Raw genomic sequence first — 19,178 nt, forward strand, 5'->3', positions numbered from 1 at the left:
TCTGAAGTATAATCACAAAAGAATCTGGTTTTACTTGCCCAGCAACAGACGTAGTAAGCCTGTCATAAAAAGGAAATGTGAAGGACCAGCAGTCATAATAAGCCAACCTGCCCTCAACTGGAAGGTTATAAGAGACTGGGGAGCCCAGTGACTCATAATGCACATGGGGGAATTGACCTCCATGCTACTGGGACCAGGAAGTTAAAACTGCTTCCTGAGTTGCTGTGCGAGCTCTGCGAGCCCTTTGAGACAAATACAGTCCTTCGTTCAGCAAGAAGTTACAGAGGAGGCCACTGGCTGTTTGCTGGACTGCTGGTGGAGTCACAGCCATTCCTGTTTCAAGGAACTTGTTTGTGAGTACCTGGTGGGAATCGTGCCCATGTAACTTTCATTTTGCTTGTAGGGGTGGTGAAATCACCAGGGGCTAAGTAGCAGAAGGAGGTGAGGAAAAGAGAAGTGGAAAAAATACCTGGAAAACACACAGATTATACGGAGCTGTCTGCTAGCTCATTGATCTTCATGTCCTACCAGAGATTGGTCTTATTTATGTGTAAATGTTTTTATATTCCACCTTCTCACAAAGCATCAGGGCACCGCGCAGCAAAATTACTGGGTTCTTCTTGTTTTTGTTTTTGTTGTGTATTTTGTGTTTTTATCGTGTGTTTTTATCTTGTGAACTGCCCTGAGACCTACGGGTATAGGCCGGTATACAAATTTTGGTGAGGATGATGATGATGATAAGCTTTTAAGCCTACTGTCTACTCAAGATCATTTTAAACAAGTGTGTAGGCCTGTTGGCATTAAACAGTCTTCAAGAGAGACCTAGAAGTCAAAAGTGAGGGTGCCTGTCAAATTTCTGCTGCTAGAAACTTAGGGGACCAGAACCATTAAGGTTGTGTACACATTACTGGCCTAAAACACAGCTGGGTCATTCTTTTTCTCTATTTGGAATAAAGCTGATTTGAGGGGGAAACACATCAAAATGCAGCATTTCCTAAGAAATGAAAGGATACATAGAGGAAGGGCTTTTTTTCAGTCAGAGCTCATCGGAGCTCAGTTCTGGCACCACTTAGGTGGGCACCATTGCCATTCTAAGAGAACCATTCTTTCTCTAGAAAACTAGCACTGCATACAGGGTAGATATGGATTGTGCCTAACGTCATGTTCACACTGCATCCCAAACCAGCACTGGAGTGTGTACTCAGACCAAATGCCCAACTCCTAGTTCATAGAAACCCCTTTCCCAGCCCAGATTTGACAACTGTGATTACGAGGGCGAGCCACTAGATGGTGTCTCTTGCAGCTCCATCCATTTTGAAATTGTCAATGAGCAGAAGGCTCACTTGATCCCCCGGTTGGGGTCTTGTTTCCTTTGCTTATTCAGTTTTGCGCCAGGGTTGCAGTCCTCCCCATGCTCCACCCACAGCTTTGTCAACTGCTGTAGAAAACTCAGATAAAGGAAAATGCCTTTCTGTAAAAGAGTAAAAAGAAAAAGAAAGGTAAAGAACCCCTGGATGGTTAATTCCAGTCAAATTAGACTATGGGGTGTGGCACTCCTCTCTGCTTTCAGATGTCAAGGGAGCCAGCACTTGTCCACAGACAGCTTTTCCAGGTCATGTGGCCAGCATGACTAAATCACTTCCAGCTCACAGGACTCCATTATGAGTGCCAGAGTGCAAGGAAACGACGTTTATCTTCCCACAGCAGCAGTACCTGTTTATCTACTTGCACTGGTATGCTTTTGACCGCTAGGTTGGCAAGAGCTGGGACAAGGAGCTCAAATCACGAGTGGATTTGAACTGCTAACTTTACAATTGGCAAGCCCAAGAAACTCAGTGGTTTACACTATGGTGCCATCCACATACCCTATAAAAGATAGGGATACCCTATAAAAGTAATGGATAGGGCTGATCGCCTTGATAATGTTCACAGTATAGGCTCTGAGTCTGCACTTGTGTATCCCTGGTTAAAGGTGATGAGTGTGAAGACACCAAGCAGCTGTTCGGGAGCGGAAGCAAAAGCTGGATTTAGTTTGCCCAGTTTCTCCCTCTTTCGCCAAACAGCTCCAGGGAACTTTTACCCATATTTTAACAGTGATTGTGCACAGGAAGTCAAGTCCTGGGGAAATATGCACGGAGTCCATCCTCTTGTCATTCTTCAGCTGATCAAAAATCATGAAGGGATGTTTTTAAGTGGTTGACCTAATTAAGTAACCACTTGAATGGCCGTCCCTTTACATATTGAAACAGGCCATTGTTTTGTGGAACCTGTATAGCAAGTTTCCCTTGAGCAAGAGAGCAGTTGGGATTTCTTAAAGCACAGCAGGTGCCCCCTGCCCCATACCCTACTTAAAGGGAAGAGGTCCACCTTTAAGATTTCCACTGCATTTTTGAAACAAATAATGTGCAAGGCAGGGCTATGTAGAAACAGGGTCAGCCAGCCCAAGAGACAGTCTGAAGCAGCTGCCTCGAGCGGCAGAATCCTACGAGGCAGTGCCCCCATGGAAACCCCACCTCCCCTGCCACTGGAGATCTTACGGGAAGCCACTGCCGCTGCACAACTCTGGTAAGCCGAGCTTCCACTGAGAAGGGGCAGCACCTTCTCATTTTGCCTCAGGCAGCGAAGCAGGACAGGCTGCCCCTGTTTGTGTGTCTCCAGAAAAGGGCAGCATTTGGTCCTGGAGGCAGTAATCAACATCTTGAGAATCTCTGCTTTAAAAAATCAGGGCAAGTTTCTAGCCCTTATGGCTGAGTCAGAATGCGTCAAAGTACATGGTCAGCTTGGGCTGAAATCTGGACATGGCAAGGTTGACTCAACATTTCCAGCAATCAGGGGACAGAGATCAGTGTCTTGAGGAACTACCATCCCCTAACAAAATCAGAATTGTGCAAAATAATATGAATCACATGATAACATGAAATGGAAGCGTATTTACATAACTTCTGTTAATTTGCATAATTCCTACAGCTCTCAGAATTCAGGTTATTTGGTGTGGAATTTTTGGGCAATGTGGGCCATCTGCTCACACAAGGCACTGATATGACTGGGATGAACTCTGTGTTTTTCCTGCCTGAGCTCTACATTCTTTTGCTTGCACAAACGACCAGGGTTTGTTTCACAGGGCCAGTGACTTTCCAGATTTTAAAGCTAGGCTTTAAAAATAAAATAAAGGCAGAATAAAGTTTAACCATGTCAAAGCCTGCAGCTAGGGATGCCACAAATATCTGTGATTTTCCACGCCTACCATCATAGCTGCTTATTTGCTATTGCAAATACAGTGTCCTGAATAGGCAACGGCAGGTTTCAGCATTCAGAATATTATTGTTGCAATCATAGGAATGTCTGAAACTACTGTGTACCAAATCAATCCATCTAGCTCCATATTATCTGCACTGACTGGCAGTGGCTTCCCAGAGTTTCCCCCCAGGCAGGGGTCTCTCCCAGCCCTTCCTGGAGATGCCAGGGATTGAACCTGAGACCTTCTGCAGGCAAAGCAGATGCTCTACCACTGAGCTACAGCCCTTCCCTTAAGACATAGGAAGCTGCCTTATATACTGAGTCAAACTATTGGTCAATCCCAAAATTTGCAAGTTCGTCCGAGGTCACAATTGGAAATCATGCAAGCCAATATGCTTGGTATTCACTGCAATTGTTCTTGGTCTCTGAACTTTACACAAATAATTATTTTCTGCACTGGTTCTGACATTTTCCCCATCAATTGAAATTAATCTTGAAATTAATTACAGTGGTACCTCGGGTTACATACGCTTCACGCTATAGACTCCGCTAACTCAGAAATAGTACCTCAGGTTAAGAACTTTGCTTCAGGATGAGAACAGAAATCGTGCTCCAGCGGCGCGGCAGCAGCAGGAGGCCCCATTAACTAAAGTGGTACTTCAGGTTAAGAACAGTTTCAGGTTAAGAACGGACCTCCGGAATGAATTAAGTACTTAACCCAAGGTACCACTGTACATAAGTTTCAACAATGGCAGATAGTGAGATGTGTAATGTTGATTCTAGCAGAAGCCGAACTGTAGCAGAGTGGAAACAGCGCTGATTGCAATGAAACCGCAATGGGACAGAAGTCGTCAGCTCCTTAAGTCCCCAGTTGTAACTGACTTAATCCATTCCTTTCTCTCCCCACTCTTTTTTGGCTACAAGATTATGATCATCATCATTCTGCAAGTGATCTGCAGCCTTGTGGTCTGGCTGTCGCTCTATGGCGGCTTCTTGTACCGGAACAAGCATCGCAGCCCCGAATGGAGCTGCCGGCTGGTCACCCTTTTGCATGGGCTAATTGTCACCTTCTTCTCCGGCTACATCGCTTGGATTGACGGACCCTGGCCTTTGACTCACGCAGGTACGCAGAGATGATTCATCCTCAGAGGGGTTGTCAGAGGTAACAGAGGGTCAAATGTGGGTGCAGTTGCTCTGCTCGCCCACCACGGCTAAACCTCTGCCTGCTGTGCCATCCTCATCCCAAAAGCACACCTCCGCTGTGACATTATTCATCCACCCATCCATTCATTCCATTTACATCTCATCTTTCCTTCACCTCCTCATTTTATCCTCACAACAACCCTTTGAGAGGTACGTTAGGCTGAGAGACTGTGACTGGCCCAAGAACGCCCTGTGAGCTTCATGGATGAGCAGGAATGAATGAATGAATGAATGAATGAATGAATGATCTCCTGGGTCCTAGTCCAACCCTCTAACCACTACACCATTGGCTGAGAGTATGATTTGCAACCCCAATTGCTCCTAGAGATCTGAAGGCCCAGGGGAAAAAACATCCCAGGAAAAATAGGGCGGAGAATTCCATTTCCCTGCCATTTTTTCCAGTTTCTTCCCCAACTTCTTTTATTTTGAACTTAGAGAAAATTGGGATATGGGGCATTTTTTAAATTTGGTTTTTCTGCGGGGGGTGGGGGTGGGGGTAGGAGGCGGATTCCAGGCATTCACACCTCTATTGTTCACTGAGTACAAATAATGCCATGTAGCTCTTATATAAAGCGCTTTGGGATGTTCAAAGAGCTTCACTTGTAACTTGTACAATGACCCCGAAAGGTAGGTCTGTATCATCACCCTCATTTTATATCCGGGAGAAGCTGAGCTGCAGTTCAGTGCTGGAGTATCTGCTATGCACAGAAATGGCCCCAGATTTAATCCCCAGTGGCATCACTGGGTAGTGCTGGGAATGTGCCCCTGCCCAGGACCCTGGAGACAATACTGAGCCACATGGATGAACAGTCTGACTCGGAATAAGTCATTCTCTGTGTTGAGAGCAGTGGCTTGGCTAAGACATTCCAACTAGCATCTTCCTGATTTGTAGCTCCGACCCTTGACTCCCATTTGTCCTTGCTTCCCCTAACCCAGGTTCCCACCATTCTGATCTCCACCTGATGTCTTACTACTGCACTTTATGGTCTGATCCCGGCTCCATCCACTTCGCCGCTTCCATTCCCACCTCGCCTTCCATCCAGCTCACTTGAGTCTTCTTGCCTCGCTCCTCTACCGTGCCATCATTGTTCTTTCCTCTGGTACACATAAACTTCCCAGTTTCGCCCCTCTGTCCCGGATTAGCCGATTGAAGGAGAACAGGAGACCACATTCCTAGACACCAGCTTTCTGCAACCTGGTAGCCTCCTCCAACTCTTTTGGTCTAGAACTCCCATCAGCACCAGCCAGCGCGACTGTGCCAACTTGGACTGGTGAGAGTTGTAGTCCAAAACATCTGGAAGGCACCTGGTTGTGGAAAGCTGATGGCCTGGGAGGAAACTTCATTGAACTTGTTGGGCCTTACTTCTGAGTAGATGTGCCGAAGACTGGCCTGTAAATTCTGCAAAATTAACAAATGCATCATCCCATTTAAAGTTGCAGATTGCGGCAGTGCCCACCCACCCACCCCCTGAAGAATTTCTGCTTCCTACAACTCTCAGCTTTTGTTGCTGGGTTTTATCTACCTCTTCTTCTTTTTAACAGCAAGATTCTAGTCCTTTTGAAATGATGTTTGAAATTATATAAATAATATCTCCATAGAATGTGGGTTTGATCAGTGCAGATGTTTTCCCCTTATCCGTTTCAAGCAGAGAGTCCATGTTGCTGGATAGGGTCCATTATTTCATTCTCCGTGCCCACAATGATTTTCTACGCTCCATTACACAGCTAAAAATGTACACTGGATTTATTTTGAACTATGACTTGCTAGCGCTCATCTTCAGAACTTGTCACAAGTGCTAGAATATGGAAGCGAATGAAAAAAGGAAGTACCTCTGGCCATGTGCAGAGGGTCCCATCTTAGCACTGAGCCCCTCCACTTCTCTGAATATCTGGGGAAAGGGGGTCAGCGTTTCCAGGTTGGAAGCCTTGGTATACAGGTAAACTGTAACCTTCTAACATCTTCCTTTGAAAACAAAACATTATTATGCCCCTACTTTTACTTTTTCAGTCATTTGTTGTCCTTTATACATTAATTGCATGTCATTCCCATTCTCTCTGTTTTCCGCTCACAATAATCCTATGAGGTCAGACTGAGTGATAATGACTGACCCAAGATTCAGTTAAGCAGGGACCTGAACGCGGGTCTCTGCTAAAATCCAGCAAACTGCTTGCTACCCTGCATGGCCACTGGTTACGCAGATTGATTACCATAATGTCTGCATGGTCTGGGAACAAATCAGACTTGCCCTGTAATGACATCACAATCTCTGCAATTTCCGAAGCGTGGGTCCTGATGGCAGTTCCTAAGATGCTTCAGGAAAGGTCAACTGTTATCTGAGACCTCCAGTTTATTTTTGCTGGAGGTTCAGTGGCCAAAAAAAAGGGTGAATTGCTAGCGTCAGAAATTATTATTATTATTATTAAGACAGACATACAGACAGACAGACAGAAAGACAGACAGACAGACAGACAGACAGACAGACAGACAGACAGATAATAAGCCAGTACAACAATGCCCAAAAACCTTATGAGGTATTATACCTGAAGGAGCGTCTCCATCCCCATCATTCTGCCCAGACACTGAGGTCCAGCTCCGAGGGCCTTCTGGCGGTTCCCTCACTGAGAGAAGTAAGGCTACAGGGAACTATGCAGAGGGTCTTCTCGGTAGTGGCGCCCACCCTGTGGTACGCCCTCCTATCAGATGTTGAGGAAATAAACAACTATCTGACTTTTAGAAGACACCTGAAGGCAGCCCTGTTTAGGGAAGTTTTTAATGTCTGATGTTTTATCGTGTTATTAATGTTCTGTTGAGAACCGCCCAGAGTGGTTTGGGAAACCCAGCCAGATGGGTGGGGTATAAATATATTATTATTATTATTATTATTATTATTATTATTATTATTATTATTATTTAGATATCATATCCTTGGTGGTGGTTGCAATTGCTTACTAGTCCTGAGCATGTTAGTGCACACTGCCAACATGATTTCAAGCTTTCATCCATAACAATGAGGACTAGAACTTTAACAGTGACCCCCAAATGGTGGTGCTTCCGCTACCCTGCTGTCAGATGACCCACCATCTTTTGCCACTTTCCTTCTTTGCCCTTGCCTTTCGCTCCTCTGTTTCACTTGGAACAAATTCACGCCTGCCGCTCTGAATGTCATCTCCCCTTGCTGTGTCCTCGCAAGCCCTCGCTTGCATTTAGTTCAGCTCCTGATCGCCAGGATTAGGTCTTTATAACTGTTTCACGAGGCACCTGTCGTCCTTGTGGGAGTATCTAAAAACTCCTCAGAGCCTGCTCTTACTCTAAGCCATTTGGCCAAATGACATCTGAGCTACTGACACCAGCTGCAAATCCCCTTTTCTCCACTTGTGTAATTACTGCTAGGGTGATCAGGGGGCCCAGGGCACCATCTGGGCAAAGGCACAAAATGGGCATCAAATATACTACAGTGGTACCTCAGAAGTAAAACGGAATCCGTTCCGGAAGTCCGTTCAACTTCCAAGATGTTTGGAAACCAAGGTGCAGCTTCTGATTGGCTGCAGGAATTCCTGCAGCTAATCAGAAGCTGTGGAAGCCCCATTGGACGTTCGAGTTCCAAAGAACGTTCACAAACCGGAACACTCACTTCCGGGTTTGTGGCTTTCGGGAGCCAAAACGTTTGACACACAAGTCATTTGGGATCCAAGGTACGACTGTGTTGTATAATAATGCTAACTGTGTTGATTTTTCAGTGTAGCATAACCAGGCATGCTTTTGTAGCTGATGAAAAACCAGACATCAGCTTATTCCAAGGCTTAGTTTGAGCAGCAGGCCAAGCCAGAAGGGCAATGATGCAGCTTCTTATTAGTTCCCTGCCTACGGCGTAATGCTGAAAGCTGCCAAGGCTGTAGTGGAGAATTAAATGAAGGGTGCGCAGCATCAGGAGCTGCACCACCAGCAGACTTCCTGCAGAAGAGCTTCCATGCAGGAGCAGTCTATCTGAGTGATGGGAATTCTCAGTTTGAGTGGCCTTGAAAACCCACAGACATTTTTTATTTGCCCCAATGCCACTTCACAGGAACTTAGGAAACTGCTTCCCACATATCTTTTGGTCCATCCTGTATTATCTATTCTGATTGGCAGCAGCTCTCCAAGAATTCAGACTCAGGGGTCTCTCTCAGCCTGACCTGGAGATGCCACTGAATTATGACTTTTCCCCCAGAGCATATGGGAGAGATGCTATTAAAAACTTGGAAGTTGTTCTGGGAATACTTATGGAGCATCTCACAGAACCAAGGCCTGAGTTTTGCATGCATGCAACACACACACACACACACACACACACACACACACACACACTTCAAAACCATATTTCCTGTTTTAGAATCTGACCTTTGGATGCATAAACATGATATTTGATATCATTCCCAAATACTCTTTTCAGAGTAAGTTTCTCTTTTGAGAGCTTGCTCAAATTTTGGTGATGGAGAGGATTGAGTTCAAAAAAGCAGGGGAATAGGTCTGGGACATCAAATGGCAAAAGCACTGGATTTTCAGTGTGTAAAATGTGTTTTTTGTTACAGTCGTACCTCAGAAGTCGAACAGAATTTGTTCCAGAAATCTGTTCGACTTCCAAAACGTCGAGAAACCAAAGCTCGGCTTCTGATTGGCTGTAGGAAGCTCCTGCAGCGCATCAGAAGCCACGGAAGCCTGTTGGCCGTTCAGCTTCCAAAGAACGTTTGCAAACCAGAACACTCACTTCTGGGTTTGCGGCGTTCGGGAGCCAAAAAAACGTCGTTCGACAACCAAGGTACAACTGTATTTTAAAGAGCAGTTTGGAAACCTATAAAGTGCAAGGGTCCTCATTTCAAGCAATGTTAGATTTGCACTCTATGGTCCCTTCCAACTCTGCAATTCTGAGATTCTAGGATGGCAAACTCAGTCAACCCTTTTTTTCTCGTCTTTCCAGGCTACCCCAACACGGCTCTCCAGGTCTGCCTGATGTGCTTGTCGCTGGGATATTTCCTCTTCGACTTGAGCTGGTGCATTTATTTCAAGAGCGAGGGCAACCTGATGCTCTCCCACCACATGCTCAGTGTCAGTGGCCTGGCTTTCGTGCTGATGATTGGCAAGTCTGCCACCGAGATCAACGCCGTCGTCTTCGTGAGCGAGATCACCAACCCTCTGCTGCAGCTACGCTGGTTCCTGCGGGAGATGGGGCGCTATCACAACCTCCTGGGGGATGTGGTGGATTACCTTTTCGTATTTCTCTTCCTGGGGCTGCGCATTGCCGGCGGAGCATGGATTGTACAGTCGGTGATGACTTCGCCCAACACCATCTGGATGCTGAGGGGTGGCGTCCTGGCAATGTATGTGGTCTCCTGGGCATTTATGCTTGATATCCTCAGTTTTGCCAGGAGGAAAACAACGAAGAAATATTTTGCTTGGAAGAACGAAAAAACGAAAGGAAAGCTTCCCAGTGAAAATGGACATCTGCCAAAATGCTGACTTTGACTTCCCAGTGGGCTGTTGTGCAATAATCGAGCAATAAGCAAACGGAACCTGGATAGCTCAGTTGGTTAGAGCGTGGTGCCCATAACGCCAAGGTTGCAGGTTCGATCCCCATATGGGACAGCTGCATTGCAGGGGGTTGGACTAAATGACCCTTGGGTTCCCACTCAACTCTACAATTCTATGCTCTTATGAAGTAGGAAGCATCTTTTATGGACAGGAAACTGTCAAGGTGCTTCACATAAGAAAAACTGGATTGGGAGGAACCAAGGAACCGCTGACCTCCAGAGCTCGTTCCAAAGATGAGGGATCTTTAGGGCCAGACATGAATCATGTTTGGAAAGATGGGTGGATATTCACCTCGAAGGAAACTGGGCAGAAAATGCCAGTGCTGGAGGAAGGACTAAACCACAAAGCCTGCAGGCCAGTGGCCTGTAGGGGAAACAGGGCATTGCCCAGCCAACCTCAATCTGACCTCAGCCAGTCCTCACTTGTCCTGCCTTTTTTCTTACAACCAGTGCGGGAGCTGGCACTGGCTATGGGTTCTTCCTCCTGCGTCTCATTGGTGCCTTTGCAGAACTTATCAAAGAAGAAGATGGAGACAAAACCTGAATTACCTCTGCCTCTTACTGGCTTCAACTCTGCCTGTCACTGACCTCCACGCCAAGGATGGTTGCAGACTCTCTGAAGCAAGGATCTGGCTTCTTCCAGCTGCTCCACACTGCCAAAGCCCATCCAGCTGGATTTCACAGTCTACAACGTCCTTTAGATTGAGATACTGGAGGGTTCTCCCTGGCTCCACCAACAAGATCTCCATACATGCTCCAAGCCTATGGATCCTGACTGCCATGCAAGCCTCTGACAGTCTCTTGACTCGGCGGCCTAGGCTATCTCAAGAGGAAATGGCAGGCATCAAATCTTGGACCACCTTGCAGTGGTGTAACATGGGTTGCCAGCACCCGGGGCCGTGTGGAAGGGTGGGAGGGAGGGAAACAGATGGAGTACATATGTTCATTCAACTACTTAACAGTGTCCACGTCACCTAAGAGATTGCAGCCACAGACTTAAGAAAAGAAGAGTTGTTCCAATGTCTGGAGAGGTCGCTTCCTGGTTCAACAGAGCCCAGTGATGGAAGTATGCACCTGTATTGAGGCAGCACCAGGTGTTAAAATTTTGTGCTCCTAACAATTTTGCACCCGGGGCAACTGCCCCATGGTCCTCCCATGCTATGCCACTGCCATTGTGCTGCTCTTGGCAATCAGACTGGGTTTTTTAAAGCCTGCCAGCTTGATTACCAGAGATTTACCAGGAATCTTTAGCTGTGATCTATGCTAGAATGGACGAGGCCAGCATTGAAGCAGGAATAATTTGAAATTTGCCTGCATCTGAAAAAATGCCCATTTGCAGCTGAACTTATTTCCAAACCCAGAAGCAGCTCTTCCCTTCCCCTTGAAGCAGATATTCCCTTGTTGTAGTGCACTCAAAGTGGCCATGGCAGATGTTTTCTCTTGGCAATACAAACCTAAGAGCTGTGACAATTGTGCGGACTCCTTGCTCCCGTTCCTAAACAGGCATCAGCATGGGGTCGGAAGAGACTGCTCCAGCTGTCACAAGTGTTATTTTTTGCACCGCAGTTAAAAGCTGCTGCTGCTCCCTCCCTGCGATGTCAAGGCAAACGCTGGTGCTTCTCATCACGGAAGTCACTTGGGAATCTCCAAGCAACGATTTTCAGAAAGAACAGATAAAGAGGTTACAGGTTGCTCTGTCGGTTTCCACATGGTGCTTTTCACAGGAAGGGTTTTTATACCATGCCGTGTCCTGGTTCTGCCATCCAGAACTCTCTCCGGTGCTCAGGGGGATAATTTGTGCTAATCTTCCTGTGCTCCAGAAAACTGCCCTTGATCTCCCAGGGGCGGCGGCGTCTCTCTGGCTACACAGGAGACTTGCCTGCAGATCAGACTTCGGTGTGGCTATGAAGCCTACTCACTTCTCAAGAATGCCTGCTTTGGGTTTGTGAAATGGAGACACACACACACACCTGAAAAGCTGCTGGCATTTCCCCTTCACTCCGGCAGTCCAAGTGTGTATGCACACATATGCATTCATGTGTATATAGAGAGAAGGCAAAAAGTTGCAGTCTTATGGCGGCTTAGCTGTAAGTGGAGATGAGGGATAAGTCCAATTCTGTTTGCAACAACATGTCAAGCAAATCACAACCATTCTTCGAAATTTGGACTTGTCTGAACTTTGCAATGTAGCCTAGCTAAGTAAACTATATACCCCAAAAATGCATATACTGGGATAAAGTGTGCATCAGAACGCTTCTATTGGTGAAAATAGCATACAGCATTGAACTATGTCGGGGGAAATGGTATTGCAAAAATGTGTCAATTAGGCAAAATTGCATACAAAAGTTTGAATATTCGGAGAACTCTGCACTAAAAATGCTGCCAAATTTTTGTGATTACTCTTTTTTTTTTATGTAAGCTGATATGGAAATGTGGAGGACTGAACTTAGGAATGGAAAAATGAGAAACTGCAACTGACATATTTGCCCATCCCTACTAATAAGTAAGCTCTACTGAACTGAATATGGGACTTCCTTCTGCATAGACATTATAGAATTGCGTCGTAAGGAAATATCTACCTTGCCCTACAGGAGATTTACAGCACAAGGATATGCACGTCTACACAAAGTAAACAACACCTAGTTTAATGGGACTTACTCCTAAGTGAGCAGGAACAGGATTGCAGCCATAAACTGCATTAATCAACATATTTATGTGCTTATTTGATTACCTCCTATCCGCCCCGCCCCCCATTTGACACCTCTGGATTGACACCACCATCAATAAACCATTTGGGTACAGTGAAGAGATCTCATATACTGAAAAGTCTTCAAATTGTTGATTCAGACAGGCCATAAGGTTGAATCAACACTTGAATTCTTCAAAAAAAATAAAATCAGGAGAAACTATACCGCTAGTCAAACCCAACAAACACATATACCACCACCAAATCATCCCAAAGGAAATATATTTAGGTGTAATGCTGAAAGCTGCTTAGCTGCCTCATAGCTAACCTAAAAAATAAATGGCGGCTTATATAGAATGCCACAACTCCCAGTCATGAGAACAGAGGACAATCTCAGCTTTCTTGAGTCCTGTCTTCCACCTCTTAGCTCCAGCAGGGCTGGATCTGATTCCTGGCTGGTGTGTTAGTTACAAGCAACTATATAAGGAAACATTCCCCAGCCAGGGAGGGGTGGCCTCTAGGTGTTCTGGACTACAATTCCCATCAGCCCCAGGATCATCATACAGCCATGTTGGCTGGTAGGAATTGTCGTCTTGAAATCTGGACAGCACCAAGTTGGAGAAGGCTGATACAGTATCTCCATTTTTATCCAACAATCAAATTTTTCATCTTGTCCCAAATATCCCATTCAAGCGAATGAGTCTTCAGCTCAGTTTCACCACGTGGATGGCAGTAGTACTTGCCGACAATAGAAAATTATTTAGAGGGGGGTGGATCAGAACACTTTATATACTTGGACAATCCTGTAAAGTAGGCCAGTATTATAATTCCCAAATTGCAGGTGGAGACTGAGAGGGCAATGTGGAGACTGAGAGAGACCCAAAAATGACCATGGGGGTGGGGCTTTCCTAGTTCATAGCTCTCGAGCTGTGATTCTGAGCACACTTCCATGGGATAAAACAAGCCAAGGAGCTGACCGAAATGTGACCTTCTTCATTGAGAGCAGTGTCTCTCTCGCGATGTACAAATCAATGTTCTTTTTTTGTATTTATTTATTTATTTTCGGAAAAAAAATAAAATTTATTGGATTTTTACATGCAATAATAAATGAGCAGTGCAACGCCTCCACCCCCCAAGCCTAATACAGAGATCAAGTTGTACATTGACATGAGCAATTCTTATCGATTCATGTCAGTTATTCAAATGGCCGGTATCGTAATGTCTCAGGGACAGCACAAACATTGTTTTATCTGTTACAGGCAGTTGTTCCCCAGGAAAAATACTGCTTTGGAGAGTGTATCTTTAAGACCTAGTTTCATCTGTGTATTGAATAAACGGCCACGCTACTGCATAAAATTTGTCCGGTATGTATTACCGGGAGCATGGCGATAGAACTCCCTCCTAGCTGAAATTAGAGACGCCTTCTCTCTCCCGAGCTTCAGATCTTTCCTTTTCAGCAGACATTTTAGGATTTGTTTCCCTCATTTTTATTATTAGTTCTCTCTGATTTTAACCTTCATACGCTTTTCGTCATTTTTGTGTACTCCGCTGATAGAGATGTCAGCAATTAAGCACCAGGACTTGCTGATCAGAAGGTCGGCAGTTCGAATCCCCGCGACGGGGTGAGCTCCCGTTGCTCTGTCCCAGCTCCTGCCAACCTAGCAGTTCAAAAGCACGTCAAAGTGCAAGTAGATAAATAGGTACCGCTCTGGCGGGAAGGTAAACGGCGTTTACATGCGCTGCTCTGGTTTGCCAGAAGTGGCTTAGTCATGTTGACCATATGACCCAGAAGCTGCATGCCAGCTCCCTTGGCCAATAAAGCGAGATGAGCGCCCCAACCCGAGTTGGCCATGACTGGACCTAATGGTCAGGGGTCCCTTTACCTTTAACGACCTTCAATCAATGAATCAATCCCTTTTGAGTTATCAGTTATTTTCTCAGCAATAGCCCACAAATGGTGCTTCATAGAATTGTAGAGTTGGAAGGGACCACGAGAGTCATCTAGTCCAACCCCCTGCAATGCAGGAATCTTTTGCCCAATGTAGGACTTGAACCCACCACCCTGAAGTTACTAAAAGAATAGTCAATAAATCCTTAGTCCTCATATCAACATCTAGGCCTTTGAAAAGGGACAGTGAAAACAACTGGGGTGAGATATCTATGGTCCCTTGAATTGTTTTGGATACTTCAGGGGACACCAGTCCCCCAAATGCCTTTAGTAATGCTAAAAAATGCATTTATTGATCTTTTTCTGCTTAAAGCTATTTTACAAATGATGGCTGCTCACTTGAAGCAGTCTCCTCCTATACATGCCTACTCAGGTGTATGTTAGTCATGCAGAATTCCGTGGGAGTTGCTCCCAGTTAACATTTTATTTATCTGTTTCATTTGGGAGCATTTAATAAGCATTGCACAATGTAAAAACCAAAACAGTATCATTAAAATACCAGCAAAACTGTAGTATAAAAGCAGAGGGAAACAAGTAAAACAGGATTTCTAAAACATAAAACAGGGTCCTTGATCTCCCCATCCCCAATAATTCTTTACTGAAACTTTTCCATCATACAATACAATAAAACACAAACTAATCTAAATAAAAACAAAAAAGAGTGAAGTAAATGCAAAGCCCTCTCTCAAAGGTATATCTTAATCCTTGTCTCACCTGGAAGCTTCCCTTCCTTCTCCCAACCTCCCACCCTGGGAGATCTTTTCTTCCCAGCCTCTCATACAGGGTCCTTGATCTTATGGGTCAAGGAAAGCCTAGGCGAAAAGAGAAGTCTTCACAAGACCAGTTGCTGGAGACCGCAGGAGGGAAGAGTGCTCTTGTGTTCGAATCCTACCTGTGGGTTTCCTATAGGTATCTGGTTGGCCACTGTGAGAACAGGATGCCAGACTAGGTGGAGAAGCAGGGCTCTTCTTAAGACATCTGAAACCACTGATGGTTGCAGCCTCACCTGTACAGCCTCACAGTACAGGGGCAAGTGAATAATAATAATAATAATAATAATAATAATAATAATAATAATAATTTATTTATACCTTGCCCTCCCCAGCCAGAGCTGGGCTCAGTGTGGCTAACACCAGTTAAATAAATAAATAAATAAATAAATAAATAAATAAATAAATAAATAATAAACCAATTTAAAATACAGGTTAAAATATAATTTAAAATGCAGCTTCATTTTAATAGTAGCCCATAGATCAAAACCATAAGGGGAGGGAAACATAAGGGTCAGACTGAGTCCAAACCAAAGGCCAGGCAGAACAGCTCTGTCTTGCAGGCCCTGTGGAAAGATGTCAAGTCCCGCAGGGCCCTGGTCTCTTGTGACAGAGCGTTCCACCAAGTCGGGGCCAGTACTGAAAAGGCCCTGGCCCTAGTTGAGACCAATCTAACCACCTTGTGACTTGGGACCACCAAGGAGTTGTCATAGGTCCTCTGTGGGGCATACCAGGAGAGGCAGTCCCGTAGGTACGTGCACATTTTGAGGTCACGCAGCTATTAGATTTGACAGTGTGTGGTGTCATGAGCAGAATACAGTTGATTCTTCATGTCTATACTGACGGGCAGTGAATGTGCTTAGATGTGCAGCCTCAGGAGGTGCGTCACACTTTTTTAAAGAATGTTCCTTGCTGCTTCTGGAAAACACCTTTACCTGCTCACTTTCCTCGCACTGAGTTCCACATGGAGCTCTGTTGCCCACCAGAACTCGACAGAAAACAGGACTGAACTCCTTGCTGATGCATGGGAAGCTCAGTCCAAATTGCTCACTGCCTCCCGCCCCCGTGGGTTGGCTTTGACAGGTGGATGGGCTGCCCAGCTGTCAATCACCTGGCATTATTATTGTGTCATATGATTGGCATGCATGCGACAGTGTTCGAAACTCCCGTTGTTCTAGGCGCATTTTGAGACAGGGAATTTCATTAGCACGAGCAGTTTCTGAGCTCTGGGCGCAGTACTGCACCTATGATTTTCGATTAAAACTGCCAAGTGAAAGGAAAGGAGGACCTTTTTCTGCCTCCTCACTTCCAGCTACTCTCTGAAGACTGGAGAAGAGGCCCTCTTAAGAGTATTAGGGGGTGGGCAGGGGAAGGACAAGACCATGTGAAAAACGAACACAATATTTTAGCTGCAGTTCATTCATTTTCAGCTTTGTATTTTTGTTCTAAAAAAAGAGCGCCTAGACATTCTGTTGTTGCACCCATAACCTAGGGTCAAAGTTGGCGTGCGGGGTGGGGAGGAGATAAATATTTTGTGGGGAAATGCCATATCTGGAAATTAGTGAGGAAGAGGGAGAAAGGGGAGAAAGGCCCAAATCACTCCCCTACTCCAAATGGCAAAGAGTGATATTTCTTGCAGCAAGCAATTAGCCATTCACTAAGTATGTAAAGGAACACGGGTGGCACTGTAGGTTAAACCACAGAGCCTTGGGCTTGCCGATCAGAAGGTCGGCGGTTCAAATCCCCGCAATGGGGTGAGCTCCCGTTGCTCGGTCCCAGCTCCTGCCAACCTAGCAGTTCGAAAGCACGTCAAGGTGCAAGTAGGTAAATAGGTACCACTCTGGGGGGAAGGTAAACTGTGTTTCCGTGTGCTGCTCTGGTTCGCCAGAAGCGGCTTAGTCATGCTGGCCACATGACCTGGAAGCTGTACGCCAGCTCCCTCGGCCAATAAAGTGAGATGAGCGCCACAACCCCAGAGTCGGTCACAACTGGACCTAATGGTCAGGGGTCCCTTTACCTTTAAGTATGTAAATCTGCAAATACAGAGGCAGATCAAATTTTAGTGATTTGTCATGATTCATGGGTGGCTTAAACAACAGGAAGTCCTTGATGATATGCCTTAAGGGCATTAATTGACAGCAAAGTAAACAATAGAGGTACTCTTAAAATCAATGGCAATTAGGGGTTCACAAAACTGGAATGGCAAAGCTAGCAACAGCAACGACAATCCAAGGTTACCACTGTTGCAAAGGCTGTGAGTAAACACAGTGTTTATCGCTAGTTAAGCTACATGAGGGGACGTCACTTTTGTTGTAGGATATAATATGTATCTCCTAAGAGGAGTGCTGCTATTCAGGATTTCAGCCACACACACACACACATCCCACTTTCCCCGCAATCAACCAACACTTTCAGGAAAGGCTCAAGTGGAAGAAAGCGATGCTTGTTTGCTTTGTTGGATGTACAAAACAATCATGCACAAAATGGCTTAATTTATTTGTGTTCAGAAGGGCAATTGGTCATGTCAAAGTTATGCATGACTGGGCTGTCAGGACTGGAGAGATCATCATCCGACCTGACTCACGGTGTGATAATTACTAGACTAGGCAGAGCCATAAGCAAACATGTAATCAACACTGGCCTTTTAATGAAAGCATAGAATTCAGAGGTCCATGGAACCAAAATGTTGTGTTTGATCGAAGAGCCTTCTGGGGCCATCAGCCCAGAAAGGTCCTCCCCACCTCAATTACCCTGTAGCTTTGTTCCTAAATGACTTGCTATGGGCTGCTTCATACAGCATCAGAAGATTTTCTTAACTACCTACCCACCCACTTTTTTACCAGTATTTTCCACTCTGTAGGTGGAAAATGTGGCATGGCAGTGTGGGAGAGAGACGCTTGTAGGCTGCATAAACACTATAAGTATAACTTTAAATTTATTTACTTATTTATTTGATTTATATCCCACCTTTCCCCCAGAAAACATACATGGCTTTTCCTGTCTCCCCACTTTATCCTCACAACAACCCTGTGAGGTAGGTTAGGTGAAGAGACACAGCTGAGTGGGGATTTGAACCCTGGTCTCCCAGATCCTAGTCTGGCACTCTAACCACTACACCACACTGACGTATCTGTTGGTCCACCCCTTGTGGCTGGTGCTGATGGGAGTTGTAGACACCAGATTGAGGAAGGATGCCTGAGGTCCGAGCATGGGAACTTGTGACCCTCCTGATGTTTTGGACTCCAATTCCCATCAGCCTCAGCCAAAAAGGCAAATTGTCAGGGATTATGGGAGCTGCAGTCCAGCAACTTCAGAAAGTCCACAGATTCCCCACTCCTGTTCCCAGGTTCTATCTAGGCCAAGCATAGGCAAACTCTAGCCCTCCAGATGTTTCGGGCTACAATTCCCATCATTCGTAGCTAACAGGACCAGTGGTCAGGGATGATGGGAATTGTAGTCCCAAACATCTGGAGGGCCGGAGTTTGCCTATGCCTGATCTAGGCCAATACTCCAACCATGAAACCACTTAAGCACCTTCAACACACTTTCTCTCAAAGGATTCTGGGCACTGTAGTATGCAAAGCGTTCCTAGGAACTCTAAGCAGTAAAGCACAGTGCTCATAATTCTTTGAGGGGAACAATGTGCTTTAAAGGTGTGGTCTGTACCTAGCCTTGGTCATTGATCGCCTTCTCCTCCGTGAATTTCTCAGTGATTCTGAAACAACCCGCTGTCAAAATGACGTTTTCAGCACAAAACGAAGGCGCAGCC

At 45.5% G+C, this 19,178-nt stretch overlaps 1 protein-coding gene across 1 annotated transcript; it reads left to right on the forward strand.

The window, feature by feature from the left end:
- The first annotated feature begins 4,164 nt into the window (after positions 1–4,164).
- On the forward strand, positions 4,165–13,480 carry LOC114585920 (TLC domain-containing protein 5-like). The gene is made up of 2 exons (XM_028708799.2): positions 4,165–4,360; positions 9,396–13,480. The coding sequence occupies exons 1-2, from the start codon at positions 4,165–4,167 to the stop codon at positions 9,932–9,934; spliced, it is 735 nt and encodes a 244-aa protein (XP_028564632.2). The 3' UTR covers positions 9,935–13,480.
- Positions 13,481–19,178: the final 5,698 nt, after the last annotated feature.

This window comes from Podarcis muralis, chromosome 15 (genome assembly GCF_964188315.1).
Source record: "Podarcis muralis chromosome 15, rPodMur119.hap1.1, whole genome shotgun sequence".
Taxonomy (NCBI): Eukaryota; Metazoa; Chordata; class Lepidosauria; order Squamata; family Lacertidae; genus Podarcis; species Podarcis muralis.